General features: G+C 38.3%; 1 protein-coding gene across 2 annotated transcripts in view; it reads right to left on the bottom strand.

Moving 5' to 3' along the window:
- PLEKHH2 (pleckstrin homology, MyTH4 and FERM domain containing H2) overlaps nt 1-24,357 on the bottom strand; it is a 95,846-nt gene that overhangs the window by 50,936 nt on the left and 20,553 nt on the right. Inside the window, exons 3-11 of one of the 2 annotated variants that reach the window (XM_043468443.1) lie at nt 24,258-24,320; nt 15,591-15,740; nt 14,042-14,125; nt 13,363-13,444; nt 9,466-9,648; nt 7,057-8,018; nt 3,567-3,642; nt 2,152-2,246; nt 1,389-1,533 (exon numbers count right to left, since the gene is read on the bottom strand). In XM_043468443.1, coding sequence (XP_043324378.1) covers nt 1,389-1,533; nt 2,152-2,246; nt 3,567-3,642; nt 7,057-8,018; nt 9,466-9,648; nt 13,363-13,444; nt 14,042-14,125; nt 15,591-15,740; nt 24,258-24,320 — 1,840 coding nt within the window. The remainder of the gene's footprint in view (nt 1-1,388; nt 1,534-2,151; nt 2,247-3,566; nt 3,643-7,056; nt 8,019-9,465; nt 9,649-13,362; nt 13,445-14,041; nt 14,126-15,590; nt 15,741-24,257; nt 24,321-24,357) is intronic. The other variant, XM_043468444.1, reaches the window with a different exon arrangement.

Raw genomic sequence — 24,357 nt, 5'->3', positions numbered from 1 at the left:
ATGCTACGGACAGAGCAGAGAACAAAACAAATTTCTGTCCTTGTGGAACACAGATTATAGCTGGGGGAGACAGACAAAAAACAGAGAGCAAATGCTATGGAAAAATAAACCATAGAGCCAACTAAAGAAATAAAAAGCGCTAGAAGCTGGAGAAGAGTAAAGGACTGCACTGGAATAGTGTGGTCAGGGCAGCGCTCACTGAGAAGGCAGTGTCTGAGCCCAGCAATGAAGGAGAAAAGGAAGCAGCCACGATGACATCTGGGGGAAGAATACCAAGTAGAGCAAATACTCAGTGCTCAGGTCCTGCAACAAAAGCATACCTGGCATGTTCCAGGAATAGCAAAAGGGTCTGGGTGGCCAGAGCTGAGTAAGAGAGGAGAAAGGAGGAGATGAGGTCAAAGACATCAAAGAATCATGTAATACCTTAGAGTCAGTATAAGGAGTCCTTGCAATGTTTTCAGCAAAAGTGTGATATAACCTGATTCCAGCTGTTGAGGGGGCAAGGTAGTAGCAAAGAGACCAATGGAAGCCAAAATGTTAAACCTATGAGAGCTGAACAGGTCCTGTTGAAGCTGAGGGGCTTGGGAGTACATAGGGGTTCCATGGAACAGTTTCAAAACCAACATAGCTTTTGTGAAATACAGATATCATTTAATATGACTGACTCTCTCTAGAACCTGTATCTATGCCAAACATTTCTTCAAAATTCACAAAAATTGTAGACCTGCCCAAAGGAAGTTTTCTTAATATCAGATTAACCACCACATTTTTAGGTGTATTCTCTGCCATTTAGCAGTGTAATGAATTTAGCTGAAGTAAGTCCATCCATCCTATAAATTACTCAAAATCAAAAAGTAACTGTAAAAGAGAAACCTCATTTAACCTAAGTATTTCACTTTATTCCTATAACTAAGTGATCTCTCTTTTACAGATAAGCTTTAAAAAAATAGATTATCTTGTCTGCAATCACAAAGAAAATTCAGAAGAGGATTAGGACTAAAATATGTGTCTTAGTCCTCGGTGAATATTCTTTCACTATGAGCTTCCTGGTGGTGCTAGTGGCAAAAAAAAAAAAAAAAAACCCTACCTGCCAAGTGCAAGAGATGTAAGAGACGCAGGTTCCATCCCTGGGTCAGGAAGATCCCATGGAGGAGGGCATGGCAACCCACTCCAGTATTCTTGCCTGGAGAATCCCATGAACAGAGGAGCTTGGCAGGCTACAGTCCATAGAGTCATAAACAGTCGGATACGACTGAAGTGACTTAGCACGTGTGAGTGGAATGCAGTACTTTGAGATTTTTTTTTTAAGTCCTATTGTAGAGATAAAATTCCCACTAAATATCCTGAACTATTTGGAGTTGTCTTGTGTGTGTGCAACCATCCCTTACCTCGCTTCAAGGCTCTGGGGCTGCCTGGCCCACTCCGACTGCGAGAGTCAGACTCCGAGGTCCGGGAGCTGGATCTTGAACTGTCTTCTTCTTCTGACCCAGAGGAGTCATCCAGGAATGGGCTGCTGCTTATCTGGGTCGCCTTCTAAAGAGAAACAAAATAGCGTCCCTATGTGTCCATCTCCAAAGTTATCTCTCTCTTTAGGTACAGAATTTTACCAGAAGTTATGGAATAAGGTTTTTTTTAAGGAATAGAAGAAAGCATCTTGCTATTATCAAAGTCACACTTGTTAAATTCCAAATTCCAATCAGAAAGGCTTTTGTAAATGATAAAAGATTCCTAAGACCATAAGACTGTTCATATCTGATATTTTTTTTCTGATGATACTTATTTTAATCAGGCACTTCACACAAGGGAGGGGAACCCTGGCATTTTGAAGATTTGAAGAGCTTTCTAAATTAGTTGCTTTCTTTACACCATTAACACAATTTCCTTTAAACAATTAACAGTTATGGACGGGGTAGAGGCTCACATGCAGCATAACAAAAATGGAACATATCAGACCTCTATTACGCTGATTAAAATAAGTATCTTCTCGAGATTTTTCCATTTCTTCTCTTTTAATAATGTGCTAGTGTGAACTTCTAAAACTCCTTATAAAGGGAGTTTATATAAAATGTTAAGAATGGAATTTGGAGCTTGAATAAACAGTTTTTTTGACCCACCATGAAGAGACCCATGTGTTTAACAATAATGAGTTACCCCCTTCAATGTCGTATACACTGGGGTTGTCATGTTCTTGTATATCAGAGATGTATAAAGTCCTGACGTGGTGTAGGAAAGCATTGCAACAGAATCTGAAACAGAAAACAAAATGATTTTTTAAAAAAATAGATCTAACTAGCACTTAGGTCTATTTCTTATGAATGTGAATTAACAAAATTTCTAATAAAAGAGACACTGATGAACACATGATATTTATTATGCAGCCTACTTTAAGAATGATGGCATCTACAGTTTAAATTATACACTCTCTTACATGGTTCATTACATACCCAAGTGTGCTAGCTCCCCAACTAGCCGATAACCTCTTTGAAAGTGAGGATCTTAGCTTTTGTTTCTTTGGTATCTCCATTCAGCTCAGGTTGGGCGGAAATGAGTACAAATACCTATTGACTGATTCAGTGAGCAGTACCCTGTGAAGATATTCTCTGATTATTCAGAGACCTATTGGTGACCTGGCGTTAAAATATCATCACTTTTAACCCTTTAGCAGGTGAACCTCAAATTGAAAGGTTAGAATATATTTCCTGAGTGGCAAAAATCAATGATAGACAGCCGGAAAGGAATAGAACATTAATGGTTACCTTTAAGATACAGATTACAGATAGGAAAGGAAGGGGCCGGTAGAAGGAACTACAGAAAAATGTCTCTTTTTATTTCGACAGTTCTTTGTGGTTTGGTTTTATTTTTCATAATGAGCATGTATTTTTTTCTATAATAAATTTCTGAAGAAAGAAAGAAAGGAGGAATGTGTTTTAAACTCTGGAAAAAGAAGACATAGAGATCCAATATTTTTACAATTTAAACAGCTGAAATTGCAGTGTCCAGGATTTAGCTTCTTTGGGGTAAAATTATGAGATACTTGCTACATGAGAGTTGACCATCAATGTGCCCCTATACTAACATGAATTTCAATTTTAAAATATAAATCAGCAACTTCAGAAAGCATTTTCTGAAAGTTAGCAAAGCTGTGTTTATTCAAATGACTTTGGACATTTAGGAAATTCTTGGCTAGTGAAATGGCAATACAAAATCACTTATTCTTTAAAAAAATATTTTTATTATAGTAAAAAACACATAAGATAATATTTACCATCTTAACCACCTTTTGAGTTCAGTTAGTGTTAAGCATATTCACACTGTTGTCAATCAGATCTCCAAAACACTTGTATCTTGAAAATCTGAAACTCTATACCCATTAAGCAACTGCTCCCCTTCCACAACTCTTCGTAACCCCTAGGAACCACAACTCTGCTTTCTGATTCTAAGAATTTGACTACTTTGGATACCTCATGTGAGGGGACTCATACAGTGCTTGTCTTTTGTGACTGCTTATTTCAATTAGCACAAAGTGCTCAAGGTTCATTCATGATGCAGCATGCAAAAACACTTACTTTTATGAACATTCTCCATATTGAAGGCCTCAGACATTCGAATGCCTGATTTGGCTACAGCATAAATTCTGCTTTCCTAATGTAAAAGAGAGATTTAAGCTGGATATTTGAAGCAAAGAAGCAATTACTTTCAATACATATGTTTTTCATTTGTTCTTCATTTAACAGTCACCAGAGTACAGCATTATTATAAAACTGTCACCAGTGCCAACTAAAATATGCCACTGTGAACAGCACTGCAGAACTTTTTTCCATCCATTAGTCACTCCATTATCTTTGTTCCCAAATTTTTGCTTAGTATTTTAAATTATTTTGAAAAGACAGGTAAAAAGTAAAAGAAAGCTTGTTCACAACCACTGACTATTCATAAACACCACCATTAATATGCCATCATTTCAGAACATGGTTCAAGAAAAAGAAGAAAACCTTGAATGGCTGTAACATAAAGCCGGAAACCATTTCTTATCTTTCACTACACACAAATATCATCTTTAACAATCTACCATTCTAGAATATGGTTAAAGAAAAAGAGAAAGCCAAAACTTGAGGTCAGAAAGCACATACAAAGTAGCATTAAGTGCTATCACCTTCATATTTCAGTGAAGTTGAAGAAACACCTGAAGTCAAATAATAAGTGAATTTGAGAAATGCAATAGAATTTATACAATCTTGTTCCAAAAGTAGGTTGTTATTTTGTTTTCTCTTCTGTGAGATTTCTCAAATGGGTACTGGAAGGCTACTGGCCCTGTCCCTATGAGAAAAGGGACTCCAGGTTGTTCCTAACACACAGATGTCCTGAACTTTGTAACACACCTAACCTGCACAACTGTCTGGGTCAGGACACAGCAGGCAACTCAGGCAGTCCTCTTTAGGACTATGCCAGCCAGGGGCTTTGAAGCAATGTGCATGAAAACTCAAATCATCTGAGACACTTTAGATTGAAGAGTCACTGATGGAATGAATCAGAGGCAGCTTCTCTGACAGCGTGATGGTGAGATACACACAGAGACAAATAGCAGAGTGGAGAGAACAAAAAGACACATAAAAATAAGATAGTAAGTGAGAAGCCATGAGAGACAAAGGTGATAGTCAGCAGTCATGACAGAAGCAGATAGTCACTGCAGACAGGACAGGGCAAGTGAGCCATGGGACCAGGGACAATGGGTGTCCCCTGTCTCTAAGGTGCTGACCGTCAGAGGTGCCGCTGAATCATCCATCACATGACCTGCTAGAGTGAGTGCTGTACTTTTGAATGATATTCCAGTTCAATAAGGATGGGCTATGCCTTCAAACTGCCTTAAAATAAACCCCTAAAAGCCCTTAAAATAAACTTTCATAAATTGAGGTGATTAGAATATACCTCTTTAACGTGAAACTTGAAAATACCCAACAAACAGAAATAAAACCTCAAACTTGGCCAACGTGCTGGAAGGCTTCTGCAAGGCAATACTACTTTTTCAGGACTGGATAGCTTCAGAAGATAAAGTCAAGAGAGAAAAGCAAAAAAGCAGTAAAAATGGTTTGCCAAGTAAAATGAACGTGAAAGCCTAGCCTAAATCGCCAACATAATCTCAACATAACAAAAGCAGCAAAATTTCAACTCCTAACTGCCTAAAGGGTAACATAACTGGAATTCCAGAGACTCACGTGCCAATAATGTCCATTTTTTATGTTATCCAGAATTTAGTAATAAACTGCAGGTGGTTTCAAGTGGACTTTGCAATGAAATGTTCTTTTAAAAGTAAATAAAAGGAATACATCTCAAGGTCTGAATTTATAGTTGGAAAACATAATTGCCTTCTTTGCTTAAAACTGCATTGGTCACTAAATAAAAAGTAGTAACAGAGCATGACTCTGAAAACCTCAAAATCCTACAAACCAGATGATTCTCTTGAGGCTAAAGGTTAAACTATGTCAGTATGTGAAGGAAAACTTCGATCTAAAAAACAGATAATTTCACTTTGTTTCAAACATAGGAAGAATTTTTTAAAATTATTTTCATGAATTTATTTGGGGGGCTGTGCTGGGTCTTCATGTGGCACATGGGCTCTCTACTTGCACCTCATGGACTTAGTTGTCTGGAGCATGTGGGATCTCAGCTCCCCAATCAAGGATTGAACTCCCATCCTTTGCATTGGAAGGTGGACTCCTAAACACTGGATCATCAGGGAGGTCTCAGGAAGAATTTTCTTAATCTAGTGATTCCCAAGAAAGTGAAAGTGTTAGTCACTTCAGTCTTGTCTGACTCCTTGTGACCCCATGGATCGTAGCCCACCAGGCTTCTCTGTCCTTGGGATTCCCCAGGCAAGAATACTGGAGTGGAGTGCCCTTTCCTTCTCCAGGAGATCTTCCTGACCCAGTGATCGAACCCAAGTCTCCTGTATTGTAGGATGATTCTTTACTGTCTGAGCCATCAGGAAGCCCACGAATCACACAATTAATAGGTTAATTATTATATTAATGGTCAATGTTTCAATGGAAGAAATTTCAAACTGTTCTAGATACAGGAAGATGCTTTTGGTTAAAGCAATGGATTGATAAGCTCATGATGAGTAAAATTAAATTTCTCTTAAAGTCAATCAAGTAAATAATTAAGTTCAAAACTTGATGACCAGTAGGTATCCTGGTCCAGAATTTACCCACCATTAGAGAGAACCCTTTTTCCTCACCCTGATATTTCCACGTGGTATGCATGTGTGCTACGTCGTTTCAGTCGTGTCCAACTCTCTGCAACCCTATGGGCTGTAGCCCGCCAGGCTCTCCCACCCATGGAATTTTCCAGGCAAGAATACTGGAGTGGGTTGCCATGCCCTCCTCCAGGGGATCTTCCCAACCTAGGGATCAAACCCGCATCTCTTACATCTTCTGCATTGGCAGGTGGGTTCTTTACCACTAAATCCACCTGAGAAGCCCCCTTCCATGTGGAAGGCACTCCAAAAATTGACCACTCCTGATCTCTAGCCAACCATTCACTTCCTCCTCTCTAAGAAAAAGGAGTGGCTTAATGTGACAGGAATGCCTAGAAGGAGAAACTGAACATGCAGAGACCAGCGTCTTCCCCTTTACTTTCTCTTGAGAAGTAGCTGTTGCACAAAAACAACCATTTGTTCTTTCTCTAGACCATAAGCTTTAGAGAAGCCGGGCCTCACGGGAGGGAGTCTGTGGCAGTTGGTCCAACACTACCTGCGCCTGGGTGACAAAATCCAGCAATTTCCTAGGTGCGGTATTGGCTTCTGTGCCCACTAATTCTCTAAAATCTGTTTTATCAGTAATAAAGGTAACATCTGGATGTCCCATTTGTCTTACCCTTGTGTCTTATTTCTCAACTGATTCAGGGGAAAAGAGAAGGGAAAACTGAATTCTAAAAACTGGGAATGGTCAGAACAAAGCTGGACTGGAAAAGAACCAGGAAAAGAAGTAAAGCAAAATCAGAAAATGAGTGTTGAGAAAAAACAAACGTGTGTGCACTGCGCACAGCAACATAATTTACCCAAGAGGGAAACCGGTGCAGAGGTGGAGTTGGAGGTTTGCCACAGGCTGCCTTCTTTGCTGAGTCGCAGGCTTCCTGGTCCTCTGAACATGGGGATTCCAAGCAGTCATAGGAAAATAATCCATCATCACAATTAGTGTCCATGGTCTCTAAAATTTCTGTACTGTCGCCATCAACTAGATCAAGATCTGTTTCCTGAGGTCTCAGTGGGCGTATCATGCTTATAGCGTTTCTGTTTGTGCCAAACATCCTGTCAGAACTTAACTGTGGCTGGCTTAGGTGCCTTTTGGCTAGTGCGATGCTTAAGCTGAAAATATTAGGAATCCTTAATTTGGGGGGTGGCAGAGTTGAGGAAGGTCCTAGTTCTGTGCCTTTTCCAAGGAGGGGGTTAGGATGCTTTGGACTCAAAGCTGGGGTCAGAATAGGGCTTGGGGTGTTGGCTTCACTCGAGGAAGATGAATAATCCAACCTCTGAGACTGAAATTTTTTATTGAGTTCGTCTGAGGAACTATCACGCTCCTTTTTCCTTGATCCAGAATTTCCCTTTCCAAGAGGACAATTCTGAGCCTTCCACTGTGCCTCCTGTTGCCAAGAATACAGCTTCTTGTGTTCTGGTCTCTTTATGCCAAAGGTCTCTTCTTCAAATATTGAACTGCTGTCGTCAGAGGCTGTGAGATATGTCTCACTGCCCATCCTGCTACTTTGGACCCCCTCCTCTGATGTGTGGCTGGAAAGCGTAGACGTGTACCTGGACTTGGATCTTCCTTTGCTCCCATCTTCCTCATCGGAACTCCAGTCACTCCCGGGAGCCCCAGAATTCTGGGATGTGCCACCATCCATCACAAAGCTCGTCCTTGTTTTACGAGTCTGCTCTGACATGCAAGGGCCTTGATGCAGTGTTCTCTGACCTCGGTTGTTTTCTTGAATTTGGTTATCAGCAGATTTTTCTGGAATTTCCATCTCTAGAAAAGTATACAGTATATTGGCACGCTGTCTTTAATCATACAATCTTTCTGCATATTTAGCTTTTTATATCTATACTGTACAGACTGGAATTTTCATTTGAATCAAGTTGATTTACATTACGCTTTCAATGTCTTTTTTAAACCCAAGTTTGAAAACTATAAGCTTCCTATAGACTACAATGCCCTAACACTCAACAGAACAGTATCAAAATGAAACTGCTTTTTACAAAGAAACATGGAGGAAAAAACTGACAATAGACCAAGGAGCGATAATACAAGAAGCAAAATGAAAAACAGGGCCACACTGACTATCAAAGATAGCAGCCACTAGAAAAATGAACACCATTAATTCTATTTTAGAAGCAAAAAAAAATGACAACCCTATTTCTACTAAATTTCAAAATTATCATAAGTAAATTAAAACATAATAAATATAAAGCTATTGTTTAAAAAACCTTTATTCCCAAGCTTCAATACATGAAATATGCAAAACCGTAAAGAAAACATACACAGAGAAAAGCTTTACTCACTCTATTTCGGTTTAATCATAACTACAAAATGTATCTTTATAATAAAAATAACAGTCTTTAAAAATGTCTTTAGACATGGCATAACTAATAGAATGAACCACTGACTTCATAAGCAATGAACTTAAAATATAGTCTGAAGAGTACAAAAGAAAAACTTTGAAAATGTGAAAACACAGACAGGACCTTCGTAATTAAGGCTATACAGGCTCCACAAATGGGTATCAGGCAGTTTGTTAAATCTGCAGATGAGCAAGAGCTACAGTCCAGGCAACCTCAGCTGAACTGAGCTTTACTGAACTGAAAGTGAGAAAGTTAGAAAGTGAGGAAAAAATGAAAATGATTTCTCAAAAAAAAAAAAAATCCACGTAACAGCATAGAAGCAAGTACCAAAGGAACCCTCTGAACGGAAAAAACATTATGTAGTTTTCAGAAGTTCATAACCAAGCATAGAGACAGCTCTTAGGGCTATAATTTTTCTCCTTTGGAGGAAGGAAGCAGGAGCTGAAAATAGAAAAGACGCAAGTTCAAGTCTCTCTAAAATATTTGGGAAAAGTCACACTGGTGTTGACAAAGCCAGAAGCCAAACAAAGCAAAATTTAGAAGGGTTTCAAGACTAAAAGAAGGGTACAAATCTGCACACAGGTCCAGAGTTTGAACATGTGGCAAATACTTTCTTCTTTGAGGCAATAAAGGGAAATCAAAGCAGTTAACTAAATTTTCACCTGGTGTTCTTTTTCTTTATCAGTTTGCTGCATCGTATTTAATTTCATATTGAATATTAGATAATTTTTTATATTTTAAATAAATAATGAATAGGAAGGTCACACTCCTAATCTGAAACTCGCATTACTCTTAACAAATGACTTTTCCTTTTTTAAAAAATGTTGAAGTAAATTCCTCTAGTCCATAAATACCTTCTATGTCTTTTCCTTCCGTGAACTCAGGTTCTTTAGATGATATCTTGCTCGTTTCCTCAGATTTTACAACTTGAGGAGGACTCCTTGCTCGGGACAAAAAGCACCCAAAGGTCAGACTGCTCAGACGCTGGCCTTCTGAAAGCTTTGGTGTGGAAACAACTGACTTCTTTCCTTGAACTTCTACAAGACCATTAATCAAAATCAAGATCTGAACTTTTCATAACACTTTGTTAAACAGAGAACCAAAGCATAAATAAAAACATGGACAAATCACTCCTTAGACCAGAAAAAAGCCTAAAGTTCATCTTTATTTCTGTATAATAACTTGGAACCCTCAATGTCAAGCACCACACACCAATGTTTAATATCTGCTTATATATTTTGATGGTACAAAATATTTTTTAACTGCAAAGAGAAAACTTTCTAATCCTTTTAAAAGTAGTTAGCTCTCAAACAAGCCACAAACAAACAAAAATCCATATATAAATATAAACAACTAGAGAGTTACAGCTTCTTGCAGTGTCAAGCACTAGTAAATACCAATGAAGTATGTACTGATAAATTTGATTGCTGGGTAATGCTACTAATAGTAAGAAAGTGGGAATGAGGTCTTGGTTGTCAAGACAACCCAGGAAAATTTAGAAGATCACTGGGGCAAAAATCACATGATCACTGGAGGAACTTTTGCTTGTCATAGTTTTCAGTGTGGTTCTCATAAGAGAGCAAATAAAGGGACTTAGTCTATGACCATGATATGGAGAACCTTAATCACATAGAGGAAAAAAGGGGAGGGGAAAGTTTCTAGACAGAGAATTCAGATAGCTAGGTGAGTGATTACTCAAGCACCTAGTGAAAGTGAAAGTGAAAGTCACTCAGTTGTGTCCAACTCTTTGTGATCCCATGGAATTCTCTAGGCCAGAGTACTGGAGTGGATAGCCTTTCCCGTCTCCAGAGGATCTTCCCAACCCAGGGATGGAACCCAGGTCTCCTGCATTGCAAGCGGATTCTTTACCAGCAGAGCCACAAGGCAAGCTCAAGAATACTGGAGTGGGTAGCCTATCCCTTCTCCAGGGGATCTTCCTGACCCAGGAATCAAACCAGGGTCTCCTGCATTGCAGGCGGATTCTTTACCAACTGATCTATCAGGGAAGCCTGATAGAAAGCATCTAATCATGGCTTTAATTCATCTTCTGGGACTTGTAGCACTGCTGCTTATAAGATTAAAAACATGGAGTTTTCAGCGATAGTAAGAAAAGTTTCCAAGAAATTAAATTCTCAACTCTGAAAGAGCACCAAAGGGTAAAGTTAAATAGTAACTGATAATTGAGTAGAGATACAAAAATATCTTTAAACAGTGTCCACCTTCAGATGTATCTTTTAATATTTTCATATTGACCAAAGAACTCACAGAACTAATTCATGATATTTTAATAATCACATATGCACATGAAGTGAAGTGAAGTGAAATCACTCAGTTGTGTCCAACTCTTTGCGATCCCGTGGACTGTAGCCCACCAGGCTCCTCTGTCTGTGGGATTCTCCAGGCAAGAATACTGGAGTGGGTTGCCATTTCCTTCTCCAACATATACACATAGATATTTTGAAAGCACTATATCATATCTATATACGTCATATTTATTCTTCTCCAGTAATGCCTAGGTTCCAAGGATCAATAATCCTTAGCCTCCAAAACTAGAAGGCTACCAGTGAGGACTAGAATTGCAAGCAAAAAGTATTAGGGAAATAGCATTTTGTGATTAGGCTTAGTACATATGATCTATTTAAAAGAGGGTGAACAACACGAAGACCTAAAGCTTTACTTATAAATATGGAATTCCAGATCAACTAAGAAGAATACCAATTTTTTTTTTATTATATAGGTAGAGGAAATGTGTTACATAAGAAATATATTTTGGTCTTCATCCATGGTTCCTGGCACACAGCTCCTAAAACCCTTGGAATTTCCTAAGAGTGATAAAAATGTCTTTTGTTTTCATAACAAGCCCTTTCAAACACTTCTGAATATGTATTAATAAGGTGATTTCTGGAAAGCCCTGAGATGGCCTCAGGATGGGGTTGCCAGGGGAAACCAACCAAATCATGAGAGGGTTAGAAATTTCAGCCTCACCCTCCACCCCCTACCTCTGACCTCAGGGGAGGAGGAAAGGGGCTGGAGGTTGAATTGATCACCAGTGGCCAATGATTTCATCAATCATGCATCCCTACGTAGTGAAACCTCCATTAAACCTCAAAAGGATAGGGTTCAGGATGCTCCAAGTTGGTGAACACATGGAGATGCTGGGAGGGTTTTTACCTGCTAAGAGCCTAGGAATTCTGTGCCCCTCCTCCTGTATCTTGCCCTATGCATCTCTTCTATCTGACTCTTCTTGAGTTACATCCTTTGTAATAAACCGGTAATTTAGGAAGTAAACTGAGTTCTGTGACCCTTTTTAGCAAATTATTGAACCCAAGGAAGGGATCTTGGGAAACTTGGATTTACAGTCTGTTGGACAGAAGCAAAACTATCCCTCTGTATTTGTGTGTGAGTTCAGTGCCTGATCAGAGTGGAGGTGGGTAGTTTTGTGGGGCTGAGGGATCTGGTGCTATCCAAGTAGATAATGTTGGAAGTGAGTTAAATTTGTAGGACACCTAGTCGGTGTATGTTGAGAACTGGATAATTGCTTAGTGTAGGAAAAACTTGCACACATCTCATATCAGAAATATTAAGAGACAGAAAACAGGAGTCTTTTCCCTTTACAGAATGACAGCAATAGATACTAACATGCAGTAGACAAAAGGCTTTCACACATCCTATGATCAACACCCCCCATGAAACTAGTTAGACACTATTACAATCACCATTTTACTGATGCAGGAAGAAAACTGGAGATATAACACAGCTATTAAATTGTGGGGCATTAAAGTTGATTTCAAAGCCCAAGTTCTTTCTACCACACCAGTATTCTTCCAATGCATTCTATGAAACTCCAGGGCTTTGTGGCAATGTTGCAGAGAAACAAGAAGAGGCAAGAAATGCAAGAAGAGGCATGGGTGAGACCAGGTCTGTAGAACTCTGGACCCATAACCCAATACAATTTTTACCAATTTTTATTTAAGATTCTACAGGAAAAAATGTTTTTAAAAGGGTTCTTCTAAGACTTCCCCAGCAGTCCAGTGTTTAAGACTCTGCCTTCCAAGGCAGGGGGTGTGGGTTCAATCCCTAGTCAGGGAACTAAGATCCCACATGCCACAGGATACAACCAAAAAATTAAAAAATAAATTAAACTTGTTTTTTTAAAAATCACTCATTAAAAAAAGAAAGGGGTCTGCTGCTAAATAAAAGTGTGAAAAGCACTATCCTAGGCCATCGGTCTAAGAAGCACAAGCTAAGTATACCCCCTGGTGACCTACCTTCTGGTCAGCTATATGTGTACTTGCGCGGCTATCACACCAGTAGCATATTAATAAGTAAATCTCTATCTTTAACTCTTATTACCCATCCTTTGGCTTTGGAGTTAAAAAGAAAACAGACATAAGTATTGGAAAATGCAAAGAGCTTATTCACATAAAATTCTGCGCAAAGTATTCAGGCTGTAAGAATTTCAATCACCAATGAGCACAATGCTATAAAGTGAAAATAGAAAACAACAAGACTGATTATTTTAAGTAAACATACCCCAAAATTAAATGTTCAAATTACCCTCTTTGGGTTATTCACTACTGTCTAGCTATGCTCATATGGACATGTGGCTATTTAAATTTAAATCAATTTAAATTAAGTAAAATGTAAAGTTCAGTTCCTTAAGTTGCACAAGTCATACTTCAAGTGCTCAACAGTAAAATTCTACACAGGCAGATAAATCGAATTAGGCTACCTTAGTCAAGTGCCCATACCTTGTAGCTTTGACTGTATTGTTTTTATCTCTTCAGTTTGGTTTTGGTTGATCAAACGAAGATTCTGATTCTCCAATTCCAACTAAAAGAAAATAATTTCTAAAATGTACCAGTAAATTGTAACATTGAGAAAATGTTAATACCTCATTAAACATAAACAAAATACCAAAGAAATAACTAAATATCAGATGAATTTATCAGCACAGAATATCAACCTAGATAATTATGACTTTAATATTTATTCTTTCCAGAGCTAAAAGTTTTCAATGTTTTTCATCCCTATGCCTTTACCACTGTGAAGTTATTTTAAACCAAATTATTTCAGCATTTAGTCTGACATATAAACTAAATAATGTGTACCACTCAGATAATATTGAATACATTAATTTTATGAGAAATTAATATTCTCACTTATTCTTCTCTAATTACTTAAAGTTAACTATTTAGAACTAAAATCAACTAATTAGAACGAGGCTACTTAAGACTGATTATCATGATTCTATCAATCCTTTTTTAACTTTAGAATTACATAAGCCATTAAAGTGAAAGCTACCTATCTCATATTAATCAAAAGTCAGCAGCACCACCAACTGATCAAAATTTTGTTTCAGATATTCTGATGACTGATCTATTTGGAAGAAAGGAAAAGTTAAGAAAAGATAAATATGGCAATAAATACCTCATTCAACTTAACTGTTACCCATTCTTTGATCTTAGCTGCTTTCTCTTCTATTATTTTAGCTTCTTGAATCCTTATTTGTTTCTGAAATAACATTAGCAGTTTGTTTAGTTCAAACATAAGCTCACTGGCCTGGAAATAGTACAGTTACAGATATGAAAGACAAGTCTACTTAAAACTTGTTTCCAAGTTAAGATGTCTACCTTTAAATTACCAAAAGAGGATAAAATGAGAATGGCTGTCCAGCAGACAGAATAATAAAAGCATACATATATATTTCTAGTTTTAACATCTGCTAGTCTTTCTCTGAAAGGTCATATGCCAAAATCAATCCACTGAATTTATCAATAAAATAAACCATTTCTGGAAACACCAGGGTTTAGAACAGTGGAAGAGAAGTCAACCAGCTGAGTGAGAGGAGAATTAGAATCTCTTCTGGGGTATGGCTTGCTTCCCCCTCAAGTGCTATAGTTTTAAAAGGTTCAGAAAAAATAAAGATTGAGAAACTCTAGCTCACATCTTGGAAAAGGAAACAGCAAACCTCTTCAGTATTCTTGCCTGGAAAATTCCATGGACAGAGGAGCCTGGTGATCTACAGTCCATGGGGTTGCAAAGAGGAGGACACGACCGAGCGACTGAGCACAGCTCACATCTGCCAACCTTTAAATCCGGCTATGGTCACAGGACTGCTGAGACTGCGACTATCATATAAATCCCAGTCGGTGGGGGCTGAAAACCACAGATCTACAGCAACAGTGACATCCAGAGAAGTGAAAAAAAATGCTAAAAATAAATGATTAATCACTGAATAATTTTATAGTGGTTATATCTAATTGATGCTAAATGACTTTTTAGGTTAATAACCTTAATGCAATTTTTTTCTTAAAAACTAAAAAAAAATAAATACTATAAATTTGATCTCAATAGTGAAAGTGAGGTCGCTCAGTCGTGTCCAACTCTTTGTGACCCCGTGGACTGCAGCCCACCCGGCTCCTCCGTCCATGGGATTCTCCAGGCAAGAATCCTGGAGTGGGTAGCCATTTCCTTCTCCAGGGATCTTCCCGACCCAGGAATTGAACCCGGGTCTCCCACACTGCAGGCAGTCGCTTTAACCTCTGTGCCACCAGGGAAGCCCATGATCTCAATAAAGTGATTTAAAAACAGTGTACACATTTCTAAGCAGAAGGATTAGTGTCAAACACATGTTTAAATTTTAACCTTCCATAAACATTTCTAACACCCTAATAATCTAAAGCAAAGATTTATTGGAAACACTTTACAGGTATAAATGCCTGCTGATAACCAAGTGTTTCCAACATAAAGACTCACATCCAGAAAGTGGCAGATTCTGCCTTGGAATCATTCTGGGCTTAAAGACAATGTATTTAACTTGCACTTTTCACCAGTAAATGTGATGTAATCTTAGGGGTTACCAAGTGAGATTTCTGACCAAAATTTAGAAATTTAGGCTTTCTCTTTTTAATTTTTGCAATTATGTATAAATGAATGCACATATTTAGGACTCTTTGATGATCAGATTCTTCCTAACCTGCTCTTCAAGTTGCAGTTCCAAGTTTTGAATGATGTCTTCTTTTTCCTGTATTAGAGTTTCCAGATCTTGACACTTTTTATACAACCTTGTCTCTGATTCACTGGTTTGAATATTAGCTGCTTTTAATTTCTCTTCCATAACTTGTACCTAAATTCAGAGGAGAAAATATTAAAACTATGCATGTACTTAATTTATCATAGTATTAAATTCAGATTTTACTTTAACATTAAATAGATTCCTAAAAGATACCATCATAAAAGGAAAACGGTGAACAGTTTTAATATTTAACAATTATAAAGTTTAAAGACTAGACTATTTTCCCAAGTGATGTTATTTCTGAGGTGTATGAGGATACATAAAAGATTCTCAGGATGGGATGGGGTGGGGAGGGAGGTGGAAGCGGGGTTCAAGATGGGGAACACATGTACACCTATGGCTGATTCATGTCAATATATGGCAAAAATCACTACAATAATGTAAAGTAATTAGCCTCCAATTAAAATAAATAAATAAATTTTAAAGAGTCTCAGAATATTGCTGTCATGTAAGGAAATGTACATGTTAATTAGATCTATGATAATATGCAAACTATCATATAAGCATAGAGTCAGAAAGTTTCCAGCCCTCATTTTTTCATATTTAAAAAAAGTAAGAATGTCAAGTAAAAAAGTTGAATGGTGAGATAACACTCAGATTGGAGGACCTAGTATAATAACACACCCTAGGGAAAAAAGCTGACCTTCCAGTGAAAAGGATACATATTTTCGATGGAAAACAAAAGAACCTTAAAACCCCAATGATGAAGTCATAGAAAGTGAAAAAGCGTGACAGTCAAGATAGAGGTAGGAGAATACACTCTGTGAGGATTTACTCATTCAATACTTTAACAAATATTCAATGAACACTTGCCAAGAGCCAGGCCTAGTCCAGGTCCTTAAGAAGACATCAGTTTTAATAAAGCAGACCCCCCCTCCCCCACAAATCTCTACCTGCATAGAAATTACCTTCTAGTAGGTAAGAGAGATCACAAATACAATAAAGATTAAAAATCACACAGTATGTTACAGATGGCAATAAAGCTAATGGGCAAAATAAAGCAAGACAAAAGAGATCGCTATACGACTAGGGGCTGTTATGCTTCACTTTAATATCTAATATACACTGGCTCTGCTTGGATATTCTGCAAAACACATCTGGGCATACAAAATCTTTGAAGAGATATGTGTGATGTTAATATTAGTAAGAAAGAAAATAAATTACTGGGCACCATACACAATATTAAGACTTTTATTCTATATACTCCCAGTAGGTAAGAATATAATTCTAGTCATGTTTCAGATTATAGGGGACAAAAAAAAAAAAAAGATATAAGGCCATTTTAGAAATTATAGTTAAGATGAAAAATCTTAAGCTATTAAAGCATCTCTGAAAAATCACAATAGACTTACTTAAAGCTCAAAAATACTTGACTAATGAGGACTCCTAGAAGGAGGTGTTAAGGCTAGTTCAGTTTTGTTTTTTTAACCATGAGTACAAAGTTTCATTTGTGAGTTCACTGTATAAATGTAAATTCAACTCAACTGCCAAAACTGTCCTATTTAAATACCACTCACATGGCTGGAAACTATGAAAATAAGAGTAGATCCAAAAAAATAGGAGAAATAATGTATTCTACAATCCAAATGACAATTTTAAGTAACTTTAAGATTTAGATTTTTTTAACATAATATAGCAGGCTTTCTGCAGGAACTTCAGACCAAGAGGTCAAGGACAAAGGCCTATTTCAGAGATACTGTCCTGAAAAAAGCCAGAGGCAGAGAGAGAGCTGGACAATAAATACCAAAGGTCAGTGTTAGGATCGTATTGTCAGTTTCACACCGGGTATTCTGTAGCTTTGGGAGCAAGGAAAGAAATCAGAGGCCAAGTGCAAAATGGTAGTTCTCCAAGGAGAAAGTAATAGATCATAATACTCCAGAAAAACAAAATTAACTAAATATGAATAAAAGTAAATATTACCAGACCTACATCTTTCTACAGTCTCCTTTTATTAAGCTGGAGCAAGTCACCCTATGGACATTGGGCTGCCCCATAAAACTGTCCTACTATTACTTAGAAAAGATCTACAGTTCTGGAAAGCTATGACTTGGGAGGACTCTTCTTCCCTGAGAAACACATCCAACTTGAAAGGTGTTCTCATTTTGTGAATGAATGCTATAGTCAGAGCTCCGTCGCTGCATCTTTGCCTTGTACAACTGTTTCATTAGACTATGACTTTTAGATAAACAACTTTCCTGGGCAAGAAAAATATTGACAGAAGTGGCAAAATCTCCTGGGGAGAGAGATCACAAAGTTGTTACAGGCAACCTTCCTACCAAAGGGTCCTGCTGAAACCAAGTTCCATAAGATTCACCAGCTTTCCTTGGCAATTAATGTGAATAAGAAAGTCTACAGAAAAGCTAAGAAGCCTACAGATAAACAAAGCAGCCTTTAAAAATATCTTACTACAAGTATACAGAAAATAGGCCAGATCTTCTTCCATTCACTTAACTTGAACCATATAAAAATGATTCCCTGGTGGGTCAGTGGTAAAGAATCGCCTGCCAAGGCAGGAGACACAGGAGATGTGGTTTTACCCCTGGGTCGGGAAGATCCGCTGGGGGAGGAAATGGCATCCCACTCCAGTATTCTTGCCGGAAATCCCATGGACAGAGGAGCCTGGCGGGCTACACTGCATGGGGTTGCAAAGAGTCATACACGACTGAGCACACACGTACATATAAAAATTTTAACTACTCAGAGACCGGTCAATAATAAACACTAAAGGAATTTAAATTAGTTATTATATAAACTCTTGCAATTATCAATATATGGATATTCTCCAGTGAGGAATGCTTTGTATTTTCAGGCTACCCTTCTCTTTTACTTCAGGAGCGCCTCTGGTTACATCAACCCCCTCAGCACACTCCTCAGCCATTTCCCCAGTCTTGATGGTGAGCTTTTGTGTAGTCAAGGGCTAATTTAGCAGGCTTGGGGTACATTCCCTGTACATTCCAAAAGAAAGAACTTGCCCTTGACTGTCTTCTGGGAAAGAACCTCTGAGCCCCTGGAATTTTCTTCCTGATAAGGTTTTCTTTATATATCTGATATATTGGGTCCCACCAGTTAGTTTATGCTCACAGTGTGATTTATACTGAATGTCTTTTTTATTTATGTGGGTCATGGGCCGTGCTGTATCAGTTTGATCTCTGGAGGGGTTGGAGGTTGAGTAGCTAAAGTGGGTATGCATTCCATGCCTATAAGACTGACTGGGGGAGGGGATCCTGTAGGCATGGAATAAAAATTATGGACACCTAGGCTTGGATGACCAATCCTGGTTGGCAATGTGTCATATGTGTTGTCCTACATCACTGATGGAAGAATCAAGAACATTCCTGTGCAACTCCACTGTGAGAGGACTACTAGACGCTCATATCTGGTGTCTCCTGGACTCTGCCCTATGTGCATTTCTCCTTTGCTGAAGTTAATCTGTACTTTCACTGAAATAAACTGAAACCACTAGTATAACAGCTTTTCAGGATTCTATGACTCTTTCTGTGAATCATCAAACCTGAGGGTAGTGTTGGGGACCCTGACGCAACTCCCAATGGTATTTTCCATTTTCTTTCCTATACTGGAGAAAGCAGAAGCTGCAAATATTGTTCCCATTGTAACTATCCATATCAATATTTCCCTTTTCCCACCTCTAACCTCATCCCTTCCTCTCCCACTACAGGTACTCAACATGTGACTATATTTTTGAGTGGGGAGTGCAAGTTTCTATTCCTATATAAGTATTGCAATTATGTGACAAAGATGCTTAATCATTCCAAAATACAACAAAGAAATGGCTAAGGGTAGTTTGAATCCATACTATTTTCCAGTTATACAAAATTATTGCAAATTAATCATTCTAATCCTACTTTAAACAGTTTTTTCAGCAGAGTGCTCCATAATTTATGTAGTAAGGTCAGACCCAGTCTCACTGAAAGTGAAAAGGAACACCGTTAAATAGTTTTCCATACAACGAAGCAAATCATTACATGGTCCTAAGTATTAGGATGACTGAGTAGTTATTTATTAAGAACCAGAAATGACTTGGATGCTAAGAACCAACTGTAAGAAAAGTAGATTAGCCCACATATTAGAAGGAAATTTTAATCTAACTCCTACCAAAACTGAATCAAACACAGGCATGGGACTGGGTCCTAAAGACATAACTGAAAAGACAAAGTTTCTACAGGAGAAATTATCCACTCTTCTTTGGTTAGCATAAATTAGTGTATTAGATTGTACCAGGTAGCCCTAGTGGTAAAGAACCCACCTGCCAATGTAGGAGACAAGAGACACAGGTTCAATCCCTGAGTCATGAAGATCCCCTGGAGGAGGGCACGGCAACCCACTCCAGTATTCCTGCCTGGAGAATCCCATGGACAGAGGAGCCTGGCAGGCTACAGTCCGTAGAGTCACAAAGGGTCGGACACGAATAAAGGGACTTAGCACACATGCATGCGTGCATACCACTGCCTAATCAGATAGTTGAGAAGGAATCCTGTATATCAGTATCTCCCAAATGTGCTGTTTGCTTCTTTTCTGCCTCACTAGATTTCTCATAAACAGTACTGGGTTGATTTGCACATAACTGCTTTCAAAATTTACGAACAACAACAATAAAGAGGTACTACAACATTGCCAGGATTTCTCTGGAAGAATGTGTGATTCTTTTTTCTATCAGCAATTTATTTGATGGTTATGCAGGTGAAGCCCACGCATTTAATACACAAGGGAAAAAATGTACAAAGTTAACGTGTAGAGTTGAGCTGGTTGCAGCTGACAATTGCTTTTTGTGGGGAAACATTCTTTCTAGGTTAATATAAATACAGTTTAAGTCTTAGGATATGGCTCAATGACAAAGGATAAGCTGGATTTAAGCAACATAAACAGCAGATAGGCCACAGTCCCATGGAAACTGTTGAAGAGAGCAAAAGACTCAGTTACTATAAGTTAATAATATTTACTTAGTCTTAACAAAGTAAGACTAAAGCAAAAACAAAGGCAAAAAAAAAAGGGTAATATAATCAGTGCCTTAGAATTAACTTGCTCTCTGTTTATATTTCCTGTTAACTTTCCGATTCATTATGAAATATTTAAGCCAAAAATTCTTCTGAAGCATAACAAAATAGGTACTGTATAAATTTAAAGTATTATGACAAAAAGCAGTATCTACTGATTGGTTATATGGAAACTCTGGGAGATAACTATTGACTTTTTCACCCGGGTGGGGGCGGGGGGCACTAGTAGTGTTACTTTAAGGCAGTATATCTAAAACAACCAATAATTTTCCCTAAAATTTTATAATTTTATAAAATTGTATAATTTTCCCTAAAAATGTGGCACATAGAATGAGATAATTTTATACTTGATATCCTCAAAGTGAAAGTCACTCAGTCGTGTCCGATTCTTTGTGACCCCATGGACTATAAAGTCCATGGAATTCTCCAGGCCAGAATACTGGAATAGGTAGCCATTCCTTCTCCAGGGGATCTTCCCAACCCAGGGATCGAACCCATTGCAGGTGGATTCTTTACCAGCTGAGCCACCAGGGAAGCCCAATATCCTCAAAGGACAACTTCAAATAAGAAATTCTTCTTGTTAACTTCTTAAGACCAGGAGTTGGGCACTGATGGCTACAAATTGCCATGGTTTCCTTTCTTTAAATTAGGAATAAGGATTCCTTTTTTCTTTCAAGATCCAGTGAACCAAATGGGGGAAAATTAAAACCACAAATTAAAACAAAAAGATATTTAATTTACTTTAATTTTCAGAACTAAATAAATTTGCTGCATATATCAATTTAGAAAGTTAACTTAGGAAAAGGCAAAACAAAACCATCTTTAATTTCTTTCTTTTTTTCCAGGCAGTTAAAGGGGAAAAAGGGAAGGGAAGGAAAGGGAGAGGAAGGAAAAGGAAAAGTAGCAGAACAGACAGAGATGCATGGAGACAGCCATGAGTGCAGCAATCAAGAGGGATGTCACCAGGAAAGGACAAAGTCAGGGAAAGACAGTGAAGGAGACATGGAAGTTAGAGAGGCTGACAAAAGGACAAATATGTGCTGCAAGGCTTCAGGCTGAACTGCGACACACATAAAAGGCCCACTACAGAAAAAGACATATGGTATAGAGTGACAGGGGCTTCCCAGGTGGCACTAGAGGTAAAGAAGCCAATTGCCAATGCAGAAAACATAAGAGAAATGGGATCGATCCCTGGGTCGGGAAGATCCCCCTAGAGGAGGGCACAGCAACCCACTCCAGTATTCTTGCCTGGAGAATTCCATGGACAGAGGAGCCTGGCGGGCTACAGTCATAGGGTTGCAGAGACAGACACGACTGAAACCAAGACGGACACAACTGAAGCGACTTAGCACGCATGCATAGCGTGACAGAGAATGACGTAAACACAACAATTTTTCTCTTAGAATATAAGTGGCCTTTAATGACTTTACTGTTAATTATTGGCTTTTTCTAGATATAAGTAATTACTACTTGGTCCCATCAGCTAAGGAATATAAAATACAAAACACCAAGCACAGCTTACATCCTTACCATTTACTACTAGTACTTATATCAATATCTACATTTGAGGTTTTAAAGAATTATGGCTAACTTTTTGGTGAGGTGATGGTACCTGCAGTTATGACTTTTAAGTCTTTATTTTTAGATGGGATGCTGAAACACTTAGGTAGAATGATGTGCTATCTGGGATTTGTTTCAAAATAACCTTGAATAGGGATAGGGAGGCAAAAAGTGGGTGGGGGTATAGACTAGCTGTGAGTCTAATTGCTTAAGTTGCTGCTGCTGCTGAGTCGCGTCAGTGGTGCCCGACTCTGTGCGACCCCACAGATGGCAGCCCACCAGGCTCCCCCGTCCCTGGGATTCTCCAGGCGAGAACACTGGAGTGGGTGAAGTTGATGACGGGGGTTCGTTATCTATTTTCTCTACTCTTACAGCGGTTGGGTTTTGCATAATAAAGTTTAAAGATCTTATTTTCAAGTATAATTAATTTAAGAAAATTAAGGGGGCTTCCCTGGTGGCTCAGCAGTAAAAAAAAAAATCTACCTGCCAATGCAGAAGACAAGAGTTGGATCTCTGATTCGGGAAGATCCCACATGCCGCAGAGCAACTAAACCCATGCACCACAACTACTGGGCCTGTCTTCCAGAGCCCGGGAGCCACAAACACTGAAGCCCGCGTGCCCTAGAGCCTGTGCTCTGCAACAAGAGAAACCACCACAATGAGAAACCCGGGCACCCCAGTTAGAGAGCAGCCGCCGCCCGCCGCAGCCAGGGAGAAGCCTGCAAAGCAACAAAGACTCAGCACAGCCAAAAGCAAAATTAATTAATAAAAGTATCTTTTAGAAAAAAGAAAACTAAGGATTAGGTTAAATTGGGTTAAGTTAGTCAGACCACTAAAACAATCTACTGTGTAAAATTAAATCTTTTAGACGAAAATAAGATTTGGTAGGAGTCAAGTCGAAGAAACAAACATAACAAACCTAGAGCAAGTGTAAGAAATTTAATATACACTTCTGAGAAGAAAGAATCTTGTACTTAAGACTTCTGAAATTCTTGACTTGACTGAATCTGACAGAGATCTTTTCATAAAATGTGAATTTATCAATGTGTGCTCCTTAGGCAAATTTTAAGGCTGGCAGGCTCATCCAAACCACTCATTTCACTGTGGGCAAGGCCTAGGAAGGGCTAAGTGACTCATCAAAACTTTATTTTTTCAGAGTAAAAGTAGTACCAGAACCGAAAACTATAAAATATGAGGATGTACAAGAAGAAACCAATCATCCATAATTCCATCTATAACTCCTGTTAAATTTTGGGGTTTCCTAACAGCTTTTTTTTAACTCTTAGGTTTGACTCACCCTGCCCCCACATCTATTAGCATGTTAAATACAAAAATCTGTATATATTTTCCCCAATATAACTCTAAACATCTTTTCACATTGGCTCAGTCGGTAAAGAATCTGTGCAATGCAGGAGACCCGGGTTTGATTCCTGGGTCACGAAGATCCCCTGGAGAAGGAGATGGCAATCCACCCCAGTATTCTTGCCTGGAAAATCCTATGGACAGAGAAAGCCTGGCAGGCTACAGTCCACGGGGTCACAAGAGTTGGACACAACTTAGGGACTAAACCACCAGCACCAATTGTTATTTTTAATGGTTGTTTAATATTTCATGGAATAGATACAGTTCACTAATTCATTCTCCTATAATATTGCAGTCATATTATTTCCAACTCTTCATTACTATAACTAAAGTTGCCATGAACATCTTTATACATAAAATGTCATTACAGTTAGGCATAACCATAAAATTCATATTTGAGTTTTTTTAATAAGTAAAACTTCCTAATAGAAGCATTTGTGACCTTTTGAAAATTTGTTAAGGGGCAAAACAAAGTCAGAGTCTACATTTTCTCTATGGAGCTAGCTCATAAACAGTAAAAATTACAAAATGAAGAGGACAGCCGAAAACTATTTTCAGTATTATTTTGGGCAAAACAATGCTTACATTGGTAGAGGCAAAAAAAAAAATTTTTTTAACCAAAACTATACCCTACCTGTTGAAAAGCTTTTTCTGCTTGACGCTCAGCATCAATAACTTGTCTCTCAAGCTGTTGCATCTGAAATGTGAGAAAAGACATAAAAAATAGAAAAATT

This window comes from Cervus canadensis, chromosome 5, assembly GCF_019320065.1.
Source record: "Cervus canadensis isolate Bull #8, Minnesota chromosome 5, ASM1932006v1, whole genome shotgun sequence".
Lineage (NCBI taxonomy): Eukaryota > Metazoa > Chordata > Mammalia > Artiodactyla > Cervidae > Cervus > Cervus canadensis.
Note: the sequence above shows the minus strand (reverse complement) of the source record. Positions and strands in the feature narration are given on the sequence as shown.